At 39.9% G+C, this 27,148-nt stretch overlaps 1 protein-coding gene across 1 annotated transcript in view; it reads right to left on the bottom strand.

Moving 5' to 3' along the window:
• LOC146758285 (receptor-type tyrosine-protein phosphatase T-like) overlaps positions 1–27,148 on the bottom strand; it is a 170,878-nt gene that overhangs the window by 30,162 nt on the left and 113,568 nt on the right. The window contains exons 3-6 of the mRNA XM_085517424.1: positions 14,333–14,604; positions 10,116–10,197; positions 7,083–7,198; positions 4,756–4,930 (exon numbers count right to left, since the gene is read on the bottom strand). Coding sequence (XP_085373550.1) covers positions 4,756–4,930; positions 7,083–7,198; positions 10,116–10,197; positions 14,333–14,604 — 645 coding nt within the window. The remainder of the gene's footprint in view (positions 1–4,755; positions 4,931–7,082; positions 7,199–10,115; positions 10,198–14,332; positions 14,605–27,148) is intronic.

The following is a 27,148-nucleotide window of genomic DNA, read 5'->3' as shown; positions in this document are numbered from 1 at the left end:
GGCAGAGTGAAAGGAGAGGAAGCAAAGCTCTCAGTGAGAGGGAATGAGTGTTCAAAATCTCATCTCCCCTTTTCTCAGCACACAGACATCCAATGATTAGATCTGAGTTAAAGCAATAGCTATTGGACAACACCAAACTAGATGATTAAAACAGAGTGAAGAGTTCGAGTAATTATTAGCCAGATTTGAACACCAGGGTTTGGAGCATTGCATTCCCTACATCACTGTGACTACAGAGGAATAAAGGAATGGCAGCAGCTTCTTCAGGCACCCCGCAACCACAAAGTCAGTTTCTCATGTTCACTAATTTCATAACCTTCACAAATGGTTCACATCCACACATACACTCTGTGGTAATCCAAAAGAGCAACATTAACACACACCCGATCAAATCTACACTTAACTTCTCCTGGTGCTGCACACATTAACTCTGCAGACAATCCAGTTGTGTAAAAAGGCAAAGAGAGAACATGAGAGTGTGAGAGCATGAAGCCTGAGGAAAGCCCTCCCCATCACAGCTTTCCTGATACCGCTGACAGTGCCAACGAGAGATGCTTCCCTGTTCATAAAGTGATAACGTGCAGGACCTTGATTAATGCATATTACTCAGGCAGATGAATTCAAATCTACTCAGCAACTTTCACAACCTGGATGAGCCCGATTAATAGCCGTGAGGCACGAAAATTCCTATCTGAATTTCTGCACACTATAAAAAAATATTTTAACAGTGAAATCTAAAAAGCATTTATTTCCGACCATAGATGAGTTTCTCACCTAAATGGCTCCAAGTGAGGGGCCAGGTTAGGATCTTCCAGCTACTCTCAGGCAAAAGAAGATGACTGCAACATTGCTACTATTCTTATCAGTACCCCCAGCCCAGGGATCTGAGTACTGTTATGGCAATAGTTGCTATATTATCTTGTGATGGCAAGGGTATTATGATACATTTAATGAGTACTTTTCATACCAGTATCCTAAGGTACAAAATTATACATGTACTGTGGATGAATATGAAGTGAAAGACTATGGAGTTTATGGTCACAGAATCAAAGAATGGGTTGGAAGGGACCTTTAAGATCACCTCCTTCCAACCCCCTGCTGTAGGCAGGGACACCTCCCTCTAAGCCCAGGTTGCTCAGCCCCATCCAGCCTGGCCCTGAATGACGGCAGGGAAGGGGCATCCACAGCCTCAATGGGCAACCTGTGCCAGTGTCTCACCAGCCTTGCAGTAAGGAATTTCTCCCTGATATCACATCTAAATCAGCTTTAAACTGGAAGAGGGCAATTTCTGCTCATCCTGTCACTACAGGCCCCCATAACAATGTCATCCTAAGGAAGTACATTGAAGTCAATTGTATTTTCAGTCCAGATGCAAGCTCTAATCTGCAGTACATGCATAATGCCATATAATATACTTTCATATCTACACTCCCACTTGTTTCACCCAAGCAGACCTATGGAGGGCCTGATGCAACATCTCTATGGCCAGATCCAGCCTGGATCAGATGTGCGAGACATATCTTTATTTCTTATTTTTTTTAGGCTTTGGAAAGTTCTTTTTCCTAATAGTTCTTCCTGAAGCTTAATAATTAATTGAAACTACTCTGGATACAACTCCAATGGTACATACTGAGACTGGTCAAAATGCAGGTAGAGGTTGTCTACTTCATAATTTTTAATAGTGAATTTGCAAGGTATATCTCTATATATTTAATACTGAAGCAACTTAACCACATACATAGGTATTTTGTCTTAATGCATAATTATTTATTGTTATTTGTTGTCTTGACAGGCATCAGACCAGAAAAGAATTAGAGAAAAAACAGTAAGCAACACTGGGGAAAAAAACAACAACCCACCTCTCCCTCTGGCATCATTGCAAGTATCAGCTTCATGTCTGAAAACCTCAAGAAAAAAGTGACTGATAAACAGATGAGCTGTCCCAAACATCACATGGATGACAGAAAGCCACTCAGCTAAGGAACAGACTGTCTTACATCTGTGTTGAGTAATCAAACACTATAAAAATCAACAAAGGCAAAACTGAAGGGAAAAAGAACATATCCTGAGAGGTCTGTAAAGGGGTTTTGTCGCATACTGCAACTCCTGTTGTGGCAGCATAGAACAGATCTCATAAAAATCATCAGGTAGCAATAAAATGATCTCAAAAGACCTGCTGGTGAGCCAAGACTGCAAAAACAAACAGGTTCAAGAAAAAAGAAGTTACAAATTTCTACCACTCATTAATTTGGGCACTCAAACTACCTGAAATGGATCAGAAAAATAAATCGCAAACAACTTGCCAATACAAACACACGCACAGTTTAAAATGTTATTCACACTCCCACATGAAGTAAGAGGCTTTCTGGAAGGACACTCGAATTGTATCATTAATACAGATCTCACGTGTTCTGATCCTGGACAGTTTTGTAGTATTTTAAACAATCTTTACACAAGCAAAATATGCATTTATTTCAGAATATGGATAACTGCCATGCAGCTTTTACTTAAAAGAAAATTACGGACTAGGAGCATTCCATCTGCATGCGATCAGTACAGCAAGATGTAGAAGCTCTAGGATACTCGAAGCCTGCCCTACACAAAATTACTGTATGAGAGACTGTGAAAGTTAAGAAATAGAGGAGAGCTATTTTCCAGAGGAGCACCAAAGGATGGTAAGGTGTGCAGATGGAAATGATGGGTTTTGCAGGCTTTGTGATTACGATTCTGAAGTGCAAAGAGAAGAATAGATTTACTGCCACTTACAGAAGGTATTTGCACAGACAGTGAACAGCTCTGCAGTGGCAGTTCTCTAGCATTCTCAGTATTGGAAATATAATGTCCACATAGTCACGTATGACAACCGAAGGGGCTGGTTTGTGTTTAATATCACTGGTTTATTTGCTGAAAGAAGTATCTACGGTTCCAATTTCAAGTGTTGAGGTAGTAAATGTATTTCAAATAAAGATTCCTCAATCTGTGTCTACTAAATTATGCAGCATCAAGAACTGTAAATCACTTTCTCATTGCTGTAATAAAATATCTTACGGCTAAGGGAAGCAAACAGATCTTCACATGAGAAAGATATATAGATAGTTTTTTCAACCTTGACCTTTGTTGAAAAAATCCTACATGATTTTATGTTCAGCTAACTGGGAAAAAGCATGTGAGGCAAAGAATTAGCTTGGATTTAGTAGGTTTAGGGACAGGACTATCAATTGAGCAGAACTTCAATTACAGACTAATTTAATGTATACCCAAGTACATTACTGCAATTCAATAAACATCTCTTCAGAATTAAACAATTCCAATTTGCTTTCATTTCAGTCTGTATATATGTGTTGCGAATTTGCTATTACCCACGCTAAAATTAGCCAGACTAGAAGTACTCATCCATGCAATCCCAGTGTTTCACAGTGCTGCATCAAGCTAACCTCAAATGAACCACTTAACTTTGCCTGCTTACTAATACAGCAGCACAGAGCAGAGGAGTGTGCCTTCCCATAACAATATTCCTCTCCTCAAGTTTCTCTGCCTAGGTGTCTGCCTGGGTAATTCAGCAGTGAGTCTACCAATGTCCATCATGTTGGATGTCCAGCCATTCACATTTACAACTCACTCTTCTATTTTTCTCCTCCTCATACTGTTAAACATGAAAGTGTCAGGCACATGCCCAACTCTGCATACTCTAATATTGGTTGCTCTGGAAGACTGCCTTCCCTCTACTTAACAATTTTACAGTACCAATATGCTGCTTTTGGCAACTCGATTTCATTTTAATCATAAGTTAACTCCTCTAACAAGTGAGATAGTAGATAATTTGGTGGGAATTAAAAGCATTTCGCACCTAATCTGAACATTCTCTTCATGATCAGTGTAGCCTGAATATCTACAACATTGGATATTTAAAACATTGTGAAGGTGCTAGTGCTAAGTGACAGAAAAAGTTGCTAAAAAAGTACTACAGTAGAACAAAGTGATCTCATGTCTCCAACAGTCCTCTATCTCCATAACGTACAAAAGTTTTGATCAATAAAACTATATTCTCTGAGAAGATTCCTTCCACCCACATCAGTATTGCCTTCAATAGACACTAAAGCAGTCTAAGGGGAGACTGTCACCTTCTGGTTTGTTCTCCTAAGACACAGTGAGCATCCTTGTGGTGCAGCTTGGGTAACATTAATAAAGCAGCGCAGTAAATAGCATTTCATTCCGTGCATCATGGATGTTCTTAAGCAAATACCACCTTGCACGTGTCAGGCACAGCATCACCTCCTGAATCACAGTTAATAAGAGAGCTGAAACCTCCAGCTTCCATTAAGAGCTACTGATATCTGTACTGTGTGCTTCAGGACATCAACAGAATCATTCCAGATCACCTGCACCCAACAGTCTTTAACAGACTCTTCTGACATGCAACACTACCATAGGATTATTTGTGTCTGATGAAATGTAAAGCAAGCCAGATGAAGCTGACTGACAGATAAACTATTCTGCTGACTGCATTAAAATTATCCACAGCTACCATACATTACTTCAAGAGCTCATGAAGAAGGCTGTATTCAGATAAAGCTTTGATTCAAATACTTGTTTTAAGAAAATGATTGAAATTCATGTCACTTTTACCCATTTTTCCTACTTGAATCTAATAGGATTGAAAGAAAGAAAGGCCCAATAGGACGTCAAATTTTACACACAGTTGACACAGGAGGAAACGCTCAACTAACACCAAGTTGCTGTATTAATACAACTTACCTTTCACTATTAGTTCTGCATAATTTGAAACTCCAGATCCTCCATCTGAGCGAATGACACACCGGTATTTGCTGATGCTGCGCTGCGAAGTGTCAGCAACGCTGACGGTAGCAGAGAAACGCCTGTGGTTGACGACTCGAGTAACCATTAATGCTGTGTCCCTCCCATTCCACTGCTGTGGAGACAGATGAAAACAACTCACATCACAAAGGCACACAAATTATTCACTCTTCGTTACTCTTAAAACTGCTCAGACCTTCACTAGGTTAGATTTTGTACGAGTACAATTCATTCAGGAAAAGACAGCTGGTAACGTCCCTGAAAAATTTACAGGCTTTCTGGGTTTTATGAAGTAGTGGGCTTAAATGTTCTTATATATTTAAGTTTTTTGTATCTACTTAAATTCTGACATATTTTTGTGCGTTTGATGTGTTATGTATACTGAAAAGCCTGGAGAGTGACAGCTAAGACTATTTGTACTGGGTATATCCAGAAGCTTATCCAGGACATGAAAATACTACAAATGAATGCATTTTGTACTCCTGTGAAAATACTATAAGTGAACAGATTTTATAAACCTGTCATTTTCAGGCATAAAACTTTGTTTCCAGAACAATTTAAATACATTGCTTGGATGAACAGCAATGTTTATATGTCCAGCAATCCTCAATAAATCTTTCTCCACCAATGCCATGCAGCATTTTCCCAACTGGAAAAGTGACAGATGATGAATTAACTGGAAATCAGCATAAACACCTGAACTTGCTCAGTTGGTCTATTTTATTAGAAACCTCAATGGAAAACACAGAGTCATTGTGCCAGTTTCCAGTAATCAATTTTGGGAAGTATTTCCAAGGCTGTTTTCATTAAATCCTCCGGTTTAAAAGAATGGAAACCAGGATCCCCCTACCAATGATGATTTCCTCCCAAATCCCTTCTTCTCTTTGGAAAAAAGGTTCACAGTGCTTCAGATCAGAAGTTTTTTCACACACATATAATCTTTCCGTGGAAAGATTTCACAGAAATAATTCAAAAAAAGATATAGAATAAGCCAAAATATGTTTCTGTTAATGCTAAAAGTACAACATAGGCCAATAATTTTCAGGCTAAAAGGTATATTTTAAGATAACAGCTTTAATAATGTACAGTTAGAATGACTGTTATTTTTACAGAACGCCAACCACATTTCTCACCAACACAATCTTTTTCCCGGTATTAATTTTTGTTTACACCATTAGTAAACTGATTCTTGCCTGAGTATTTAGACTAGTGCAAGGTGGAATGATACAAAGATGGTAACAGATATTCAGAAGGTTATTTATGAGGAAAAACTCACTAATATGGATGCCTTCGCTGGGAAATGCTGAAGCAACCTCCACCAGGGAGCAATCTCCAAGAGATGCTGCCTCAGTGGTGGTCAGCCCTTAAATGAGGTCTAGAGGAGGTGGAGTCAAGCTCCACCCCTTCTGGGACCACAGCTAAATTAGTCTCACCTGTGCTCCCACAGCTGACCTAACATTTGCCTCAGCTGATTAATCAGAGGTTCAGGCTGTGATTACCAATTTCAAACAATTTTCAACTCAACTATCTTCAAAGTCTCCAGAAGAACTCTAGTATAGAATATGGCAATGCTGGAACTCCACAGAGCCAAGTACTCCAAAGGGCACAAGTAATAACTTTGTCCTTCACTGGCAAACAGCACTCCACCCTTCCAGTTTGCTAAAAGCTCCATTTCTAACTCCAGAACTGAAAATCACTTAAGTTTGTCACTACGTGAATAGCACAACACAGTTTTTGAAGTCCAACCAGTAGAATGAAAATAGACACAAAGAGAAGGAACTCTTTGGTCATTTAGTGAGCAACCAGAGGAACATTCTGCTATCAATATAGAGCCAATGCAGAGCAAAAGCCAACGGAAACTGGGAGGAAGAAACAAAATGAGTACAAACTGGCTTTGTCCTTTTATAACATACCTTAAGGAATGTTTTCATCTCAACATACTTCCCTCAGCCTTTGTCAACAATATTTTTGGAGGGCAAAAGGAAAGAAGACCAAAAATTAAGCAGAAGGGAGGGATTATTGCACCTGTTCTGCCTTTTCTTTTTTATGAAGGAGTGCTTACAGGTCTGAAGATGTATGTTTAGAACTAACATTTTGCTGGCCACTTTTTCCATCTTCTGAAGCAAAGTTCTGCATTTTATCATCTTGAATTCTGATCTGGAAACAACTCAAGGCAGTTCTCAAAGGATTTTGATGATAAACATTTGCCCCACCACCCTGCTGTCCTCTGTCTATTTATTTTACTTGAAAAAATTGCATCACTTTACCTGAAGCCAGAGTTTGTCATGCTGGGACCACTTCCCCCTGGCAATGCACTGGAATGTCGCATTCTGTCCCACATTAACCTCCACATTCTGAAGCCGTAAGAAATGAGGTGCTTTTCCTAACAAGAAATGCAAAGAATAGGAAGGGTAGAGCAAGGCAGCGATTGTGTTACACCAACACAGATATCAGAACAAAGCAAGTCATCCTACTCCTGACAAAGAGATTTAGCAAAATAAAGCTGTCCCTCAGTACTGAGCTACTTGGTGCAGAGCAAGGGGATCTTACAGATCTTTCATGGTCACCAAAGCAATTTGTTACTCCCTTCTATTAAGAGTAACTGAGAACATTTTTTCTCTTTAGGAAACTGTGGCTCTACCAAGGGCAAAATGAAATGAAATTGAGGTTGTCAAGTGTGGCTGGCCAAAACAAATTTGTATAAAGAATTTTCTCCTTTCAATTGTATTGACTATCAAATACATCCTGTAACTGTGGAGTAACAATGCCGCTGATATAAAATCACTGATATTAAATGAAACATTGATATTACTGATAAGTGTTGGATTGCTGCACTGGTTAATAACGCCAATATCTGCTTTTTGATGACAATAAATTCAGTATTCGTTCAACACTAAACCACCAACATCCAAATGCTGATATCACCAACATATTTTGTGACAGCAGAAAAAGATCATCTGATTAGCTTTGTGCTTGCTGGGCTTCAGAAGGAAGTTTGTGCACCAACCAAATACTCTCAGAGTAGGACACACAACAGCCTTCTAATACAGTAAGGGTCAGCATTTTTCAACTTCATCTTTACCTTTTGGATATAAGTAGCCAAGGAATTACATATTTTCAGAGCACAAACTAACCTACATTTTTCTATTGGAATTAAATAGGTTCAGAAGATGTAGGCATGTGTGTGCAGGAAGCCTGGCAAATAGATGGTTGTCTACTACAGGCACATGAACAGAAAACCCTTGCCCGCATGCTACGTCAGAGGTTTTTATCTAATTCCTGTGCCACATTCTCCATATGCCCAGTTTGCTGACAACTCAAGCAAAGTGCAGGGATTCTGTACTATCGTGCTTTCTAGGGGTCAGAGCAGCGTGTCAAAGCCAACTGGTAAACCACCTCTGGGTGACAGGCAGCAAAGCAAGTACTATGTGCTGCTTGCAGGCTATTTAGGAGTGACTTCTGCCTATGTTCAGGTATGAGTGAGCTCCAAATCAGGCACATATAGCCACACCAGCCTCAAAACTAAAACATAACACCAATAATTTCAAGTGCCATTCAGGCTCAATCAGAAGCTTCCTCATTCCTGTGCTTTGAGTTTTAACAATTGTAAAATGAACCCGAGGGGCAAAGTAAGTCTGTACAGTGTCACTACTGAACAGCAAAGACAACACTGGGAATCAGACAGAAGTATTTGCAAAGACTGCAGAGAACTCATAGCTTGTAGGGACCTGCACACACTGCAGGTTGCCAACTGATTTCAAATGCACTGGATATAGTCTGAGTAATTCCAGCTTTGGGTCACCAAGATTGCATTTAATTTTCCAGAGGAACCTGCATGTACTTGGAGATGGAGTTTTAAACATCAGTTTTAATAATTCACCAAGCAGGATTTGGGGTTGCTATATATTTTTTAATCCCATAACCTTCTTGTCTTTGCCTCACAGTTGGTTCTGTGGCCTCTTTCCCAGTAAAGGGATCAGTCACCACCAAACATGCTTTGGAATGCATACACATCATTTGGGGGATTTGTTTGGAGGCTGCCAGTTATCAGCAACATCTGGTCAACACAGATTGTAAGTATTTCTTAATGAAGTAAATACACCCAAAGGCCCGAGGAACAAGCACATGGTAAATACAAATATAATTCAGTTAAACTGCAATTAACCATACTGCAGTTATCAGAAATGTCCTGTTAAACTTGAGCAGAGCCATGTACCTCACATTGCGAATGGTTGCTATTCTTTGAAATAAAATGGGTGAACCTCACCCACAGAATTTTGTTTGGAAGAGCTGCTGCTCATTTACTGAAACTAAGAACCAGTGAAAGGGGCTGTTAAAGCTCCAACCTGATGGGGGTGGTGGGCTACCTTCCCAAAGGACATCAGGCCACCTGGAAATACTACAGCATCAAAGTTATAAACAAACCTAAATATAATAAGCCAAAGTATCACCCATAAATTCAATTTAATCTGCTACATAACAATTAATAATTCAAGCACTAAAAGACATTAATTTATTATGGATTACTTTTTAAAAATACTATATTTTAAAGAGATATGTCTAAACTCATCAATGAACATGAAAGCTGTTAAAAATCTGTATGCTCCATACACAGTGTAGGGATACAAAAGTCCTTGAGCCTCTCAGTAGATGCACAGAGAAACCAAAGAAGTGCGCACACAAATGTAGAGGCTTAATGTCTCTCTATGCTGGAAAAATGTAAGCTGGGCATAGTACAGCTAAGGTAGGAGAAACAGAACAAATATTTCTGAACAGTGTAATGAACCTGCATTAGTTTTCGTTGCTGTGTAAGTCTAAATGAGATTTATTTATTAAATAACTCATGCAGAATCAAAAACCTTTCTTTTGAGAGATACCTTTAGGATATGTCTTTTCTTATTTTACTACTTTATATATCGAACCAATTTGTCTTATTTCCTTAAGTTAACCACGCAGGACATTATCAGAAACATTTAGATCTTTTCCTACAGCAGAACAATTCCGAAACAACAAAACAGAGTTTTATGTTCTTGTGACTCTTCTACAATGAGAAACTTCCACAAACATCCTGGCACAAGTGACCGAATCAGAGCACCTTTGCCTTTTGCACAAATTGTCAAGTTATTTAATTGCACAAGGCTGGCTGTCTTTAGTTGTTTTGGGGGATACCAAAACAGAAGAGATTTTACAGTTGGCACTATTGGATAAGTCACAACTTAAGACTGCCAAGCCCAGTATTATAGACTGCAAAGCCTGGTATTTAACGCATTGAGACGGTTAGAAGAACAAAGAATACTCACTGCATGGATGGGCAAGAACTCTGACTTCATCCACAGCTATGTACCCTGGATGTCCTTTCAAAGAGACAGATTCAAATATCACCTGAAATACAAAGAAAAGGTTTTCTTAGAAAGAACTGCACTAGTCATTTGGCCAGTCACCACATTCCACTCCTATTCCAATGTCTGATACATTCAAAGCATTTTATCATTAATAACAAAGGGGTACCTATGCAATACAGCATGAAGACACATGTCAAAGACAGAAAATCAATTTGACACAGATAACAAAAAGAGCAATATTAATTAGGATTAGTGAGAACTATGTACTGCTTCCATTTGGAAGAGCAAAGAAACCAATTACACACGTGTGCAATTACATCTGATTTGAAGTGTTCTATAAGTACAATACAAATACTGTGTGCAAAGAGTTTGGGGCAGGGCAAGGGGACTCTGGGAGACTGGTAAAATTCAAACTAATTAACTATTGCCAAATAAGCAAAATAAAATTCAGGAAAAAAACAGTATTAAATGCTGTAAAGTTTACAAGGACAAAGCTAATTAATGTGTTCAGCTGGCACAGTTACTACTACTGCAGCAGCCACTGTTTTTGCAGGATAATTCGTGACTATCAAAATCATTACCGGAACACCATTAAGTTTGTTAACTACTAAAAGCCAGTCTTCAACACTGCTATTCCCACTTTAAATAAAATTTGGCATTCCTAGCCTGTCACTATTGAGCCTTTTCTTCATCTCCTCCATTGGAAGATGTAACTCAACAAAAGATTCAGCTTTTTGAATGCCGACCACCACAGCTCAAGCTACAAAAGTGGAGCAGCATGTACTTCATAATCAGGTTGCCATTAATCATTTTGCTTTGCATTTGGGCTTCCATAATTTAGTTTCTACTTATATTCCCATGATATCTTAAGATCTACTCCCTCAGTTCAAAGCATTCCAAGTGGGAGCACTCCTGAAATAAGCCCTTTAGAAAAATGCCATGATAAAAACAGGTAGAATAAAGAAATAAAGGGGAAAAAACAAAGTAAGAAAAGCTCAGGTGCTAGCAATATAAACAGAGTTCTGCAGCAGATGAAGGTGGGCAAAAAATAGGTTGTCCGAAGGATAAGAGGAGGTAGCAAATATCTGGAAGATGATCAAACCATCAATAAATGTTTCCTGTGTTCAAGAATACTTTCTAAGGACTGTATAAACAAGGAATAGAATGCATGTCCTCAGTATGGAAATGACAATTTATTTGATAAATGAAAATTCATTCATGATAAACACGGCACTTACTGCTAAGGTCACACAGCAATTACTGTGACTCCCTTCAGACTAGGATTAAACTGCGCCTTCATAGCCACCAAACTTTACTTTGCTTATCTTATAGCTGAGAAGTTACAAGCTTTGCTGAATTACTACCTCAATTTCCTGAAAGCCAAGAACTTGGAAAGAATAATTCCCCGCTTCTTTGAGGTAAAAACAAACACATAGCGGACTGACCTCTGTTAATTAGTGACACAGTTCAGTGTCTTTAATAGAGCACAAAATAACCTAAACCTTGAGTCGGTAGCAGCTGTGTCAGCTTCTAAAAAGACCATGGATTTAATCTTCACATTGCTGCCAAAATCACTGACAAGAGCAGAGGGTCTCAATTCACACTGCTTTGTTTGGACAGCTATTTTATTACCTTTTTAACTCTACTCTCAGATCTCTTTATTTCTCAGTTCAGATTTCCACACTGTTCTCACCCTTTTATACAGTTTTGCACCACTTCAGCCCTGTCAGAGTGGGCAGAGCAGAAGCACCTGGGCTGAAGAACAAGTGTTTAATACTTAACATTTTTGGAAGTTCTCAGAAATTAATATAATTCGCAAATGCAAAGTTTGGCTCTTCAACATTCTTAAATGCTCCTGAGAACTGCAAATACCAAGATTCATTTCATGTTTCCTTACCCATAAACAAACCCACATTTCACTGCTGCTATCTACCAGCAATGTCTGTGTTAGTGATGTAGCGTGGCTCATCTGTCGTGGTACGACAGACTTCTTCAGGCATGGATCAATACAGTACACAGGATCAGTACATCAAAACACCTCTTCCTGGCAGACTGTAGTGCTGTGCTCAGTGCATTCTGGGACTAAGTTAATCCTCGTGGCATGCAGTAATTCAAGAGCACACGTCTTACCTTTCTCCTAGAGCTATTATAGATTTTTCTCACTACACTACAAACGCTCGCAGACTGGGAATCCAGGCACAACTAACTCATGGGCAGAGCTGATAAACCTCTACCACCATCACATTAATACCTCAGCAGAGTGCTTCTGGATGTAGGTGACTCATACAACCCTTGTGCAGAATTGCCAGACCCAAACCACGACCCTCTGGCAATAGGCCTAGCACTGGTTTGCTGCTACTCACACCTCCAAAGCTCTGGGCACTTGTCAATACCTTGCATCCTGGGCAGTTGGCTTCAGATTTCTCAATGCACACAGCAATTACTGATGGTGTAATTGTTGGGTATTAAGAAAATAAACATTTTTCTTGACGTAGATTTCATTATTTAGGAGAAATACTTTTTTCCCCCCTGTGTTACCTTGTACTTTTGAAATACAGAATATCCATTCAGGCCTCTTCTGCACAAACTGTTCTCCGGGCGTGCAGTTTTGATTTAAAGTTGACAAATAACACTCTCACAGCATAATCTGGATTGTGAGTGTCAATGAGACGTTCCCCAGGCATCGGTACACAGAAGCTTTTATCACCATGCCACCTCTGGACTCCTTCAGCCACAAGTGTTACGATGTAACCAACAGTAATTTTGATAAAATTCCATGATTGCATTTCCCCCCCACTTTTGAGAGCTTAAAGTTTTCTTTCTTTTTTTCTTTTTTTCCTTAAACATAGAGAGTCACTAGATTGCAGAAACCAATGGACAAAATTAGGGACCAAGGACAGAGCAGACTATCAGATCCCTGACAACATTTTAAGAGCCATACTTTAGCAGAGGGAAATTAGAACTTTATCCATCATAAAGGTGAGGCTCAGGAGAGGGAGAGAAAAAGAGAGAGAACATTTGCATTTTCTGGGCAGGAACCACTCCCAGGCAGTCACTGCTGCCTTTAGGCTCTTCGTTTTTGCACAGCGGTGCAAAATTCTTCTTTGATTTAAAGGATTTTCTTCCTCGGGAAAAGCAAACCTGACCTCTAAAAAAACTTGCAAAAGATGTAATGAGGTTCAGGAAGTCTGGTATTGGTATATCTAACAGTTGGATCTCGTAGTTTGAGATCAGACTGTCTTTTCCAGGTTTTTCAAGCACTGATTACCTGGGTGAAAGATCATTTCTGTTCTCTCTGTACAGCACCTACTACGAAGCAGATTCTGGTTGATGTTAATATGAAAGTAGTATCGATCACTTTAATATGATTTCAGAGCGAGTGACAAGTTGTGCACAGCCCTTAAAACACCACTTCCAGTGCATTTGCATCTCTTTATCCCATATTCCCCTTCACCCTGTACAGTGTGCTCTTATCTATTCTGCTGAAATCCTTGGCTCCTTTTTGGAGGCAGAACATTAAAGTGTTCTACTTTAGCTCAGATTTTACAGACCTACTACCCAGTTATTTAAAAAAAAAAAAAAAAAAGCTTTTCTTCCTACTGTTTTCTATCCGTAGAGCATTCAATGCCTTTTCATAGTTTCTTTTACTGTAATTCCCATCTCACTCATGCTCTTTTTTCTGACACTATAATATGTATTTCTCCTTTTCCTGCAAGGTGTAGGGTGCAATTACCTCCCAGGCACTGTTTTTTTTCCCTTGAATGTAAAACGATAAAAATCAGAAGATAAGAGTTCTCATGTCTTCACTGCTTAACAAGGAGTATATGAGTCCATTGTGTGCATGGGAAGTGCCAATCCAAGTCCGTTTACATGCATATTTCATGATACATAAGTGGGTTCTAACTTTCCAATAATTTACTTCACCTGCCCAGCTTTTCCTCTGTGACCTGAGAACATATATAAAGAAAAAGGGTGAGAAGAATTAAGTCAAGATGTCTCTATCATCTCTTGCTATAAAACTGTCATATGAAAACTCTATCTGATGCAAAAAAAAAAAATGCGGGGAAAAAAAGCTGTATTTAATTTTCAGAAGACTTATTGCTAACAACAGCTCATAGCTCACACCCAGCCAGACACTCAATGGAAACAGACAGAGAAATACTGTGAACTCATACCTGATAAAAATGCGGCCAGAAAGTACTGATGGCAAGCTCTGCCTTCACCCATCCTTCTGTTACAACCCCTGAGACATTCCATATGGGATTGCCCTGTGGTCCTCCGTTCACTTTCACGTAGACATTCAGAGAGCCAGGACTCGAACGATCTCTGCTGGACAAGTAATAATGGAAATCGATGCAATGTGTGTCATTTTCCTTCAACGTGGGCAAAAGTAAGTGAGGTTTCTGCCCGGATGCCCGTCCAGAGCTGTTCACCATCATGAAGGAGCCTGTACACAGACAAGGGAAAAAAGAATGAATACTAAACATCTGCTGAGCTCTTTCAGTTAAAGCAGATTCCCTAGAAAAGTCAATGATTCCTTTAGAAGCCAGCAAACAAAACAGTTCCTCCTAAGAACTCAAACTAGCTATTTTATGCTAGTTGTTAGGTAACAGAAAAGAAAGGAGATCTAAATTACAGGGTATAAATACAAATAGATTCATGGCCAGCTATAACCGCCTTAATTAGATAACTTAGAAATTATAAATACAACTTTGCTTTTATTGTTTTATAACACTGCAATAAAAGAGTCACCCTAAACAAAGTCATATTTACCTTCCAAGAAGCCACAGGGCTCTCCTACAGCGTACAGCCCCAAATACCTACTTTCCCAAAGGCACATTCAACACAAAAGAATGCTATAAAAGATCACATTCTCAGCTGGCATTTGCCTGCATGGTCTCTACCACCTTAGTGCCAATCTGTACCCGGGAACACTGTATCTTGGTGGTACAAGCTTTGGAAAGCAGCAAGGTGTTAAGAAAACCCAGTGTACAGAGCCTAGATGAATTAGGCTTGTTAGCACAAGAGCAACATCTCAACTAGCAATACAGCAACAAGGACAATTACACTTCTAGGAGGGAAGGACCGGCTGAATTTTAGGAGAGAAATCTATACTAAGGCAATTTATGAGTTTGTTAACCCTGAAGCTTGCATCATATTAAGCATGGCACTGGATGTTGAACTCATGTTTTGATTCATCAAGCAGTTATTTTACAGCACATTGTGTCTCAACTCATCTCTTTACAGATGCATCAAGGTGACAAATGTTAGCAATAAGAAAAAACATTATGAGAGTTATTTGATTCAATTCTGTTTAAGGGATCTGCTTTATGTGTGTGCAGACACTCACAGAAAAAGCTGAAGAAAATACCAAGATCCGGGGGAAAAAAAAATCTATGTGTCAGCAGCTAGGCATAATAATTTTTAATCAAATGCAGCCTTCTTGACATTCAGAGTCCTGCTGCAGCTGCCAAGTCATGCTACAAATGTATTTCTCTACTGGCCTCTTGCAGTTCACAGCACACTGTGTTTGAAAAGCCTTGCCTCACTTCTAACCTATTGACTTCCCCAATTCTGTGCCACAGCAGTTTGACAGACACTCAGATGAGCCAGATAAACATTCTGATCAGTTTTGTCCAGTGGACAGCCATACATATTCTATTTTATTTTCTTTTAAGCCACCAGATACCAGCCACTTCCTCACACAAAACTGCTTTTGGTGGTTTGTTGGTTTGTTTCTGTTTATGTGATATGTGTATACATTTTGTAAAGGACTGCAAAGCACGGATGCAGAAGAAAGTGCATCTTTCACAAGAAATCACACACGCTCCTGAGACCTTGGAAAACTCGAGCACAGTGCAGGCACAGCTGGGGATGAGGCGGTACAAGCAAAAAAGCTACAGTAAGGTGCTCTCTAGCGATCCGATCTTTCATTTGGATAGGTTAAAAATCCCAATGGCCCCCAATCCAGAGATTCCAAATTCACAGTAAAGAGCTCAAGAAACAGAAAAGCTGAATCCAAGCCTTCAATTTTTTCTCTAATAATCAAAGTCTGTAAGGTGAGACTGATAAACATTCTCTGTTGATTCACTCCTGCTCTCAGTCAAACTCAAAACCCCCTTCGTCAGTTAGTTTCTCACTGAGTGCTGCAGTAATCTTCTGATCCACCCAAATAAACTAAAATAGTGGCAATCTGAGATTTGGGCTCAGACTGTATCACCTGGGATAATTTATGACCAGGAAGCACAGTTTCCAACAGGTAAGATACAGGGGTGATGCTACAGCCAAAGCAAACATTCAGTAAAGAAGAGGTCATTCATTTCTGTTCCATCTTTGATCAGATCTTAGCACACATCATTTCACTTCTGGGTGTCTTCCTCATCCTTTCCCTATTTAGAAATCCTTATCTATTTGGATAGTAGATGGATCCCTGCCCTAAAGATCTACTCTGAAGCTATACAGTGCCCAGCACAACAGGGTCCTGAACTGTACTACGTCAGGCAGGCGTTTCAATGATAGAAAGACTTAAGGAGGATTTCACTTTTACAGATTCACGTATGAAAATAAGGAGCATTCCTCTGGGAGAAAAACATCAGCTTTTAGTAAAAGTTCAAAGCAATAATTACAATTTTAGTTTTTGACACCCACCAAAAATGAATCATACCCTATTTGCAGAACGACAATGGCCTTTTGTACAATAACTCTGGAGTATAGAGCCTGTACATAGAGACTGACACAACGTGAGTGAGTGAAATATCCATCAAGCAAAAAAACACTTAATAAAATAATCAGCCTTCGTTATGGGAAGAATAGCCTTACCAAAAAAAAAAAAAAAAAAAAAAAAAAATCATTGCCATTTGCATGTTATTCACAGCCTTGGTTCTCATTTCTGGATGCCTTAGAAACAAAAACCCACACCCCATAGCATGCCTAGAAATACTAGAGAAAAGGCTCTAAGATCATAACTGTCTCCAGTAAAGTCCTGAGGGGAGAGACTGTTTTACATGATTGTGAAAAAGATAAAAAAAAATTCCACTACTGGTGCTGCTCCCATCTTTAACTGTGCCATCTGGTGTCTCTACCTGCTCTTACTTCCACAGAGACCTCAAATAGCAGCTGCCTCAGGAAGGTCTTTTCCTGCCAGGTCAAGTTGGTGCTCAACACCCCAAGCCTGCCCTTAGGAGGGGATATTATTAAACTTCACCCATGCCATGACTGACAGTGGGTAATAGAACGTTGCTATCTCACAAAATCTCACTGCTGTGAATAATTTATACCCTCTACCACAAATTACCCTCCAAACAAACCTAGCTGTATGTGATTCTCATTTCCCTTCTTGCACTGTGAACCTGAATGCATAACCCATCCCCTCCCCTCAAGGACCTTCCAAAAGTTGCTCTGTGTGCTCCTGGACCAGCAGCTGGGATGCACTGACTACCTGTCCATGCCACTAAAGCTTTTCTGGGCAGGACGCATTGCTTACCAGTAGCTCTGAGATCAGCAATAAGTAAACAAACAAACAGAGTTCAGAACAGCCTTTTAAGGACAAGCGTGTTTTGCCTTATTAGCTGTAATAAAAACTGACACATTGCGATTCAGAGCCTGACAGACTTCTTTAACATGAGCGCAGAATTGAAGCTGATGGGACTTCTTTTGAATTTATAGGCCTGTATGTGCAAATAAAAGAGGTACAAGCGGGTCTGGCACCAACAAGCCATTTGTCACATTTCTCACTCATATAAAGAACTAGGGAATGCATTAACGTGTCACAAACAGAAATTATTGATCAATGAATGACTGAAAACCTATTTAAATTTCTCCAGGCATGAATGTGTATAAAACAAAAGATTCCTTGAAGAAACTCTGATTTGGACTGACTTTGAACAGTAATGAGAGCAGAAAAAAACACTGAGTGCTGTTTTTGTTTACCTCCATCTGGAAAGTTCAAATGTCATCAAATAGACACTGAAATGGGAAAGTTTGAAGAGAAGAAATGATCTCTGCTGTGTGAAAGTTGTTGGGTTGTTCTGTTTCTATTGGACACAGAAGTAAATGCTCATTAAAGGAGCTGAATATGAGGTCAATTAAATTTAGTGCTCTTGAACCAACAGGTTACATCAGTTAATATTTTGCTGGCTTTGCCACCTTCCTGAATAACTAAAACCAAATGTGCTGCGTTCAGATCAGTCAAAAGCATGGAGAAAAGAAAGATGGTAAATAAATTCATTTTTAAAAATCCATTCAAATGACAGTGAACATAAAAAGGCACTCTCTTATAGTTATTAAACATACCACCGAAAATTGGGGAATTAAACCATGAAGAGCTCTCTAGCTGGCCATAAATTTCAATTTTTCCCCTGCTTGGTGCATAATGATGCCTTGATAAGCTTCCTATTATTGATGCATCTGCAACATATACCCTCTTTTTGAGCTGAAATGCTGCTCTGTAGCAGATGGTGGCTATTGTGTTTACACATCAGCACTTTATGATTGCATTTTCTCACGTCTGCAGTAAAAAAGAAAGCCGTAATTGAGTTTTTAATGGCTTTGCACATTGTTCATTAAGATTACATGAGTGTGTTCTGACAAATGACAGCTGAAGAAATGAGCCACTGAGAACCCCTCATGATCACCAGACAGACCTCAGCTGATGCTCTTTCACTGCTGCCTTTGAAGAACTGCGCTGTTTAAAAGTAAAATTACAGCAACCATTAAAGACTGAATGTAAACTTGAAAAGAAAACTGTCAAAATGCTCAACTGCAAAAACAGCCTTCGGAAACCCTGAGAACCCAAATCAGAAAGTACAGAACTTTCTTTGAAACAGCAAACTCTTTCTCCCAGTACATCAATCTGCTTTTCCAGCAGCTCCATCACAGCACAGGCACTTTTTTTTTTCAGACACAGTGCTTCTGGTTACCAAAGAACAACTCTACCCTCAAAAAGGAAGGGCCTGACACCTGACCCTGTTAGCATGGAATGAAGCAACCTGAAATAATTTCAGTCAGAAGGGGCCTCAGGTAATATCTAAGGCATCATATTTAGTCCATTTCTGTGCTTAGAGCAGGGTCATCTCTTCTCCCCACTGACTCTCTAAAGCCTCCCAGATGGTCCAGTCCCTCTGGATAACCTGCTCCAGTACTTGGCTGCCCTCAGGTTGTTTTTTTGTCACCCCTATAACCTCTCATTTCAGCCCATACCCCTTGTCTCTCACCCTCCAGCCACTCAGTGCAGTAATGACTCTACCCCATCCTGGAGGCACTGAGGTGTTGCTCCCAGGACCCCCCCAAATCTTTCCTGCCCGAGCCTGAACAATGTCATCACTCCTCAACCTCTTGTCCCAGGGTGCTGGCTCCTGCCCTGACCACTCACTCGGTGGCCTTCACTTTCCTCCCTCCCTTTCATCAGAGTCTGTGATGTTGGGGCACCCGAAATTGGACACAATAGGCTAAAGGCAATCTAATGAGTGGCAAGCAAGGAAGGACCACTTCTATTTGTCTGCTGGCTAGGTCCCTGTTAATACAGCCCAGGATGGCATCAGCAGTCAGAACATGCTGATGACTTATATTCAGGCTGCCCTCTACCTGACTAGTCTACGTCCACATTCACAGTATTTCTTCCAGCCTGCCTCTACCCCTCTGGATGGTGGTCCTACCCTTGACTGTATCAACTGTTCCCATAGTTTGATGCCAAACTAGAGATGCCACCAATTACTGCCAGCCAACCAGTGCACACCTCCACAGCTACCACCACCAGCCCAGACCATAACAACACCCTGACCTGGAAACACATGAAGCTTTGTCCTGACTCTGGTCTCCGTAGTTTCATAGCACTTCTTCTGCAGTTGAATTACAGGACCAAGAGAGCTCTGGTAACTTCACATCTTACAAAACCAAAAAAGAAAGAAAGTATTTCCATATAATTGCTTAAAGTTAAAACCATGAAATTCACAGTTCTTCTTCACAAAAAGTTACCATTGTACTTTCCTCATTTTTCTACCCCTGCCCTTCTCAGCTACATGTAATAACAGCTGAAGAAGGCTCAGAAATCTCTTCTCCTGACTGATGAACCACAGCGAGCAGCGCTTGTACAAACTCAGAATTAAACAAGGCGTATCTCATAGCTGCTATCCCTTCTTCAAATATTAGGACAAAATCAGACCCGTGGGTTTTATCTCTCAAATGTGGGCCACACTGAATTAATCTGCCATGGAATAAGAAAGAGCTTGATTCACAGATAAACAGGAATATAAACTGCAAGTTCAGTCCCATATAATTCATGAGGACAATTCATTCACTTGGGAAACTGTTGGATAATAGGAAAATATTTTTTAAAGAGACAGCCTTTATTTGTAAAGACGTTTTCTTCTGGATATTTATGTCGTGAAAAGAATTATGTTGCTGAGGGTTTTTATAAGATAAATCTTCTCTGGAAACAAGACTGATTACATATTGCTTCAGCGACTACAAATATTTGCTGTACTCATTGAAAGGATGTGAAGATTGTGGCACTGTCGCCTCACTGACCCTTCTGAAGCAGGGTCTCTTATTAGCAGAGGGACTTTGTGGCCTCACCACCAGCCCAGAGCAGTCCCAAGCAGCTATGCACTCAATGCAGGTATACCTGTACCCAAACTACTGCTAGATGCAGTGGAAGATCAGCACTTAGAGGTTAACTAACATCTGTATGGAGCACAAACACAGTAGTGATACTTAACTACAACTCTGATAACCAAAGAACCTCGATCTAAGCCTCCATCAGATGAATCCTGAAAGCAGTGCCATCTAACAGCCCTGGTCTGTAATAGGGATGATTTATCACAAAGACTCATGATAAAATTTCACACTTGAAGGTGCACAATGCTGTCCAGTGCTATTGCTTACCACTCAAGCCTCACAAGCAAGTTGCTTCCATCATCAACCAGAGGAAGAACACCGGCAGCTGGTGTTTGCTGGAATAACATCTGTGCTCCAATCACCTCTTTCCCTCAAATTTTAATTTACAAAGCAAAAATCCTTGGTATCAGACCCCAGATGAAAGCCATCGCTCATGTGTTACATGTACCTTACAAATGCTTTGCGTACCGCAGTGCTCCACAGTCATCTTCAGAATTGTCTTTCCATGTTTTGTAAATGTTTATTTATTGAAAGAGTGACTGTCACAGCCATCAGCCTGTTCCTGAGAAGCAAACAGTGCTGTGGAATCACAAACTATTCTATAAATCTCAATGGCGAACAACTTTTTAATGGATTCACTGCCTTCATTCATTGTTGCTAAGGTCACTGCTGTAGCATGCTTTGAGACTGTCCTTATTCCATTATTTATAAATACAGTATGAATTGCTTTGCAGTACTGCAAAAAAAGGATCCATTAGCAATGAAGTTACCCCAGTTTATCAGATAAATGAATCTTGTAATAATAAACACGTGTCTCTACAATCAAAAGATCAGAAGTCTCTTTGATTTTAATTATACCTTCTTGTTTGCATCATCATTTTTTAAATCGCATGAAAATATACACTAAAACCATGAGGAGTTATTGTTGATTTTCAGTTCCAGTAGTTTGATTACTATTCATCCTATCAATTACTACCTTAACACTTCGGTAAAATGTAGAGAACTGATTTAAACACTTAATAAGGCATAGGTTATTAAATGGGCAAATAAGCAAAATAGAGGGAATAGCCGTAACTCAGCATAATATCTATGTTTAAAGACATTGCAAATCTTGTTCTCAGCACTCAAGAGCTTTATTACAGCTGAGCCTTGAAAGAGAGGCCCACAGGAATGAGTTGTAGGGACATTAGTAAGCCTCAAAGCCTCTTGCAAATGTAGTTCCAAGAAGGCTCAGAGTTCAGCAGAATACTAAATATCTTCTTCACCTGATTTAACCCATGGCCAACTGGCTGCTGCCAAGTGCTTCTCTCACTCATGGGAAACGCAGCATTTCAGTGTAGAACCCCCGGACCCACTCTCTGAAAACACACTGACCATTTATTTAGGTTCCAGGCATGCAAATGCTTGTGTAATGAGCATAATTTACAGACAGATGCTAAAGAACGCTCTCGTGAGGAAATGCCAACAACAAATGAGTTCAGAGGTAGCAGTCAGTACAGATTTTTCTGAACAAGTAATTGCTGTTTAGAACGTGCACCTCATAGCTTTGCTTACAAATATGGAACTTACTTTAAAAATAAAATTCCCCATCTCATTACAACTCAATGGCTAAAAATAAAGGTCTCTCCAACCAAGGCTCAAGGAAAGCATGTTTTCAGTTGTTGATTACAAGTCATTAAAGAATTAAATGAGTACATTACAGCTAATGCTACATCAGCTCTTATTGGAGGAAGGGCAGCAAGGCAAAGGGAAGCTCTGCTGCCCCTCTGGACTGGGACAGCCAATGGCAACAGGCTTTGATACGCCTGAACAGACACAGTATGCACTAAACCAGGAACATAATTTCTTTCTGGCTTTGAAAGCTGTTTTGTCTGAATGTTTCATATACAAGTAACGGCCAACAGACATGATATAACAACTTGTAACTACCCGCACAGAGCAACTATCCTGCACTGTTCAGATACAATGTCAGACCAGTCAAAGTCATTCAAAAACAACAGCCCCTCTTTAGAATACACTTTTATTCTCTACTTTTACTTTGTATTTACAGTGTTTCTCATTTCTGGTTTGCTTCTGAACACATTTTTTCTCTCCTCTACACACGTTCTAAAAGATGACTGCAAACTCCGTTATGCCTCATTCTTCAAGTATGCAGCAGACATCTGTTAGATGCAGCCTCATTTGAGAGATGCGCGGATGGATGGCTCAAGGTTCACAGAACGGCTTGGTTTAGTTTACTTTACTTTCACTCATCTAAGGCCACTGAGATGGAACACCACCAGACACTTACCCTGCTGCTGGAGCTCAAGGTTCTCAGATGCTCCACAGCACCTAACTCTGCATCAGACAAAACCCACTGCCTGTTTCCAGTGCCCCATAAGACAGCCATCTGGAGCACATGTTCATAGACTCCTGGCTTTCTTGCTGTTGCAATTCATAAAAATTCTAAATGGCCATGCAAGTTGGACCTCAACACTTGTGTATTTTCCAAAAGGAACTTTGGAATAACCTTTGGAGTTGGCATGAGGGCTACCAGAAGTATTTTAGCAAAACTATTAGTCTATTAGAAGGTACTAGATTCCAAGTAATCCAAGCACAGTCTTATTTTCAATACACTGGATTCTATCTTTGCTTAATCATTAAAGACAAATGGCTAAATAATTTATTATGTCATTCCAAAGCATAAGAAGTGTGTTGTACGCCAGCCAGAACCAAATACCTCATTAGCAGGCATGCAGCTCCATTGCTGGCCAACTTTTACGGCCTCTGCAACTTGTGTAAAACTTCCATATGTCTGTCTATGTAACATTCACCAGGCAACCGCGGAGAGATTATTACCGTCTGTATTTGTGACAGAAAACACATATTAAATGCAATGCCAAAAGGCAACTGCAGCAAACAATGTCTGAAGAGGAATTGTTTCTTAAGGAGTTTGTTTTTACGTAACAGAGTTCTGACCATATGGTCACTTATTTACACACTTAAGAGATCAGCACCACAACTCTCAACTCAGAATATGACAAAGGTTGGCTGGTGAGTTATTTTTGTAACAAACTCCCAACTTCACGGAGCTTGGTTTTAACAGAAAGTGTTAATTGCTGTTAAGTCAGTGATGCTATTCTGGGTTTACTGCAGTGCAGCCAACGATGGAGTTTGGCAGAGAGAATTCAGAAAATAATGAAGCCCATCTCACAAGTCACCACACTGTATGGCAGAGCAAGAATTTCTCAAAAGGAGCAGCTCTAAACTGCAAAAGCAGAGGTTCATGCAGGCCACTGTGGAGGCGTATTGGCACAGCAAAAAGGAGCCTCAGTCATTTCAGCCCACACCTTTACCAGCTGTGATCACTGTGATTTGCTCATTCCCATGGGAACTAAATTAAACCAGATTTTTTCTTTTAAACAGGCAATGTTTGTTTGCCTATCATAACCCCTGGTACAATTACAGCAACCTAAGCAGAAGAGTCACCATCCTCATTTCCAAGCATGTTATCCTCTTAGGGTGGTCATTTTCTAGCTGAACATTATTTATGCCTCAGGAAGAGAAAATGAAATACTGCCTTGACTAACACTACCATTCAGAGAAGGTTTAAACTCTCCACAATAAAATACTAGTTTAATCCAAGCAGAAGACATTTCTCAGTAACAGGATGAATAGGTGGCTGGCTCAGAACACAAGGCAATATTTGTGCTCATAAAAAGTCCCAAACCATGCAGTTGCAATTAACGATTACTGAACTGGATCAATCACTACACAGAAGCCTAAGTAAAAGCCCAATAGTTACTGAATATTGACAAACATTTTTACTCAACTTGACAGCTGTACTCAATAACAAAGCTTTTCTTTGAGTAGCTTAAAAGAAGCTGCCTTTGAGCCACAGGACACATCCCTGTGCTTTAGTCAAACAAGTACGCTCAGCACACTCAATGTGCATAGTTTGCAATAGTTGATCATGACTCACTTCATGGTCTTTTTGATAGTAAGCAGCAACAAGATTATTAACATCCACAGAGGCTATTATTCACATGTGGTTTTTGGAGCCCAGTTGGACGCCTGTGTGAATTTATTTATTTTTACTAAATTGCCCAAAAGTGTGTATACATTTATGCCCTGTGGACTGCAGTTCATTTAGAACCTAATAGCGTTATACACACAATGTTAGATTTTGATTAGAAATTAATAGCATTAACTGAATCACATTTTCTGGCCATGCTCTTCCCTGCTGAGAAACATGGCTGTGCAACATCCATTCCAAGCTCCGCAGGTGATACAGACTGAGTTTATACCACTTTTTGGGTGAAAACTTCCAATATTTTACCTGCTAAGTTCTTTGACATAACCTAAATCCACCTTTATCCCCAGAAGGTAACTCAAATGTTGTACCAGCCACACCAAAATAACTGGTTAATGTAGCCATGAATTGACGCCACCGGGACCCCGCTTAAATGAAGAGCATTATTTAGCAACCACATAACAAACACTGCACCAAGTCCTGGCACTTTGGTTAAACACATGGAGCTAGAAGTGACAGAAGGGTTAAATGTACACAAACAGAGATGTTCAGAATGTGACGTAAATAGTTCATAACTTTGCTGAGAAATCCTCAGAGCCTCTAAACACCCAAGTATGCCAGCTCTTCCTTCAGCTCAAGTTCCTCACAGTTCTCAACAAATTTTGCAGTCAGTGCCATGCTACTTATTTAATTGTTCGCTTCCTCTTACAGAATGCAGTTTAATATGCTATTAGGAAAGTCATTTGGGCAATCCTTTGTTAACCTTCTGCCACATTTGACTATTTTCTATCTTCAGTAGCCTTCAAATCCCAAACAGAATTTTAACCCTCCCATGAGGATTACTTTATTTAATAAACTCTCGGGAGGTATTTCAAAAGCTTTGAAATCCCTGGTAAATCCAGTTTTTAATCCATTATTACACTGGCATTGAAGAAATTTCTGTAAATTAGAACGTCATAGTGCTCTGCTGGTTAGTCTGTCATGCTGGATTCACCTAAGTGGATTCATCTATTTGTTATTGTTTTAATCGTTTTTACCTCCAAGCTTTCTAGGATCATCTCTTTATGTTAAAGAAAGAGACTCCTGGCTCTTCTCTTCAGTAGCCAATTAAGCAGCTGTGAAAAAGCACATTAGCAAATCAAGTCCTTCCCCTAAAAAATTCCTCAGAGAATTATGAAGTTTTCTTGTTTGTTACTAAAACCACAAGTGGTTGTTTGACCAAGAATCAAAGAAGGAAAAAAAACCTCCCCCCACACCTCCCAAGAGAAAAAAAAAAATAATGCTAGTGCAAAGTAATCAGTTAGGTTACCTGAAGTGTAGATTTCTGTACCTAAAAAAGAACCCAATTACTGATATTCTGATTCTAGCTGACTCATCAGTCCTCAATTCCCGCAGCCAGGAGATTTAAATAAACTTAGAATCTCTTATTACCTTAGTCTGAAATTATCTTTCTACCCCAATTTCAAGTGTCTGTACTAGACCTCAAAGTTATTCTTAATAGGCTCTTTTTATTATTTAATTATTTTTTAAAGTGGAATGTTATTTTTATCTTCAAAGGGACAGCAATGATAAGATTGAATCTGAGTGGGTAAGGATCCAGGAGAAGACCAACAGGGCGAACATCCAGGTGGGGGTCTGTTAAAGACAACCTAATCGGGATGAAGAGACAGACAAGGCATTTCTGTGAACAGCTGGCACAGGCTGTATGATTGCCAGCCCTTGTTCTCATTGAGGACTTTAACTTCCCCTGATAAATACTGGAAATATAACGCTGCACATTAATCTAGACCCACAGTCTAGGAGGCTTCTAGAAGTTATGGAAGACAAACTTCACAGCTGGTAAGAGTGCCTACCAGGGGAGGTGCACTCCTAGACCTGGTGTTCACAAACAGAAGAACTGATGGAGATGTGGAGGCCAGGAGCTGTCTTATGCAGAGCAATCCCGCAATGGTAGAGTTCTCTATTCTTGGGGAAGGGCTAATGAGAATCTCCATCGTTTACTGGATGCAGATGGGTACCTGACCACTCAGGATAATGGCAGCCCATGGCTGGCATCAGTACCCTCTTTGCTGGGTAAAGAACTGGCTGAACACCAGGCCCAGAGAGTGGTGGTGAACAGAGTTAAATCCAACTGGTGACCAGGCACTAGTGGTGCTCCCCAGGGGTTCAGTACTGTGGTCTGTCCTGTTTAAGATCTTTATTGATGACCTGGATGAGAGGATTGAGTGCACTCTCAGTAAGTTTGCAGATGACACCAAGTCATCTTTTATGATTCTATGACTTATTTGCTTTATTCCATGGCAGCCCTAACAATCTCTCTTAGTTCATACTTTCAGTCTTCAAAGATGCCACCAAATGTAGCAAC

Source organism: Coturnix japonica, chromosome 16 (genome assembly GCF_054131305.1).
Source record: "Coturnix japonica strain WE chromosome 16, WE-NBRP24, whole genome shotgun sequence".
NCBI classification, from domain to species: Eukaryota; Metazoa; Chordata; class Aves; order Galliformes; family Phasianidae; genus Coturnix; species Coturnix japonica.
This window is presented reverse-complemented; position numbering and strand designations above follow the sequence as displayed.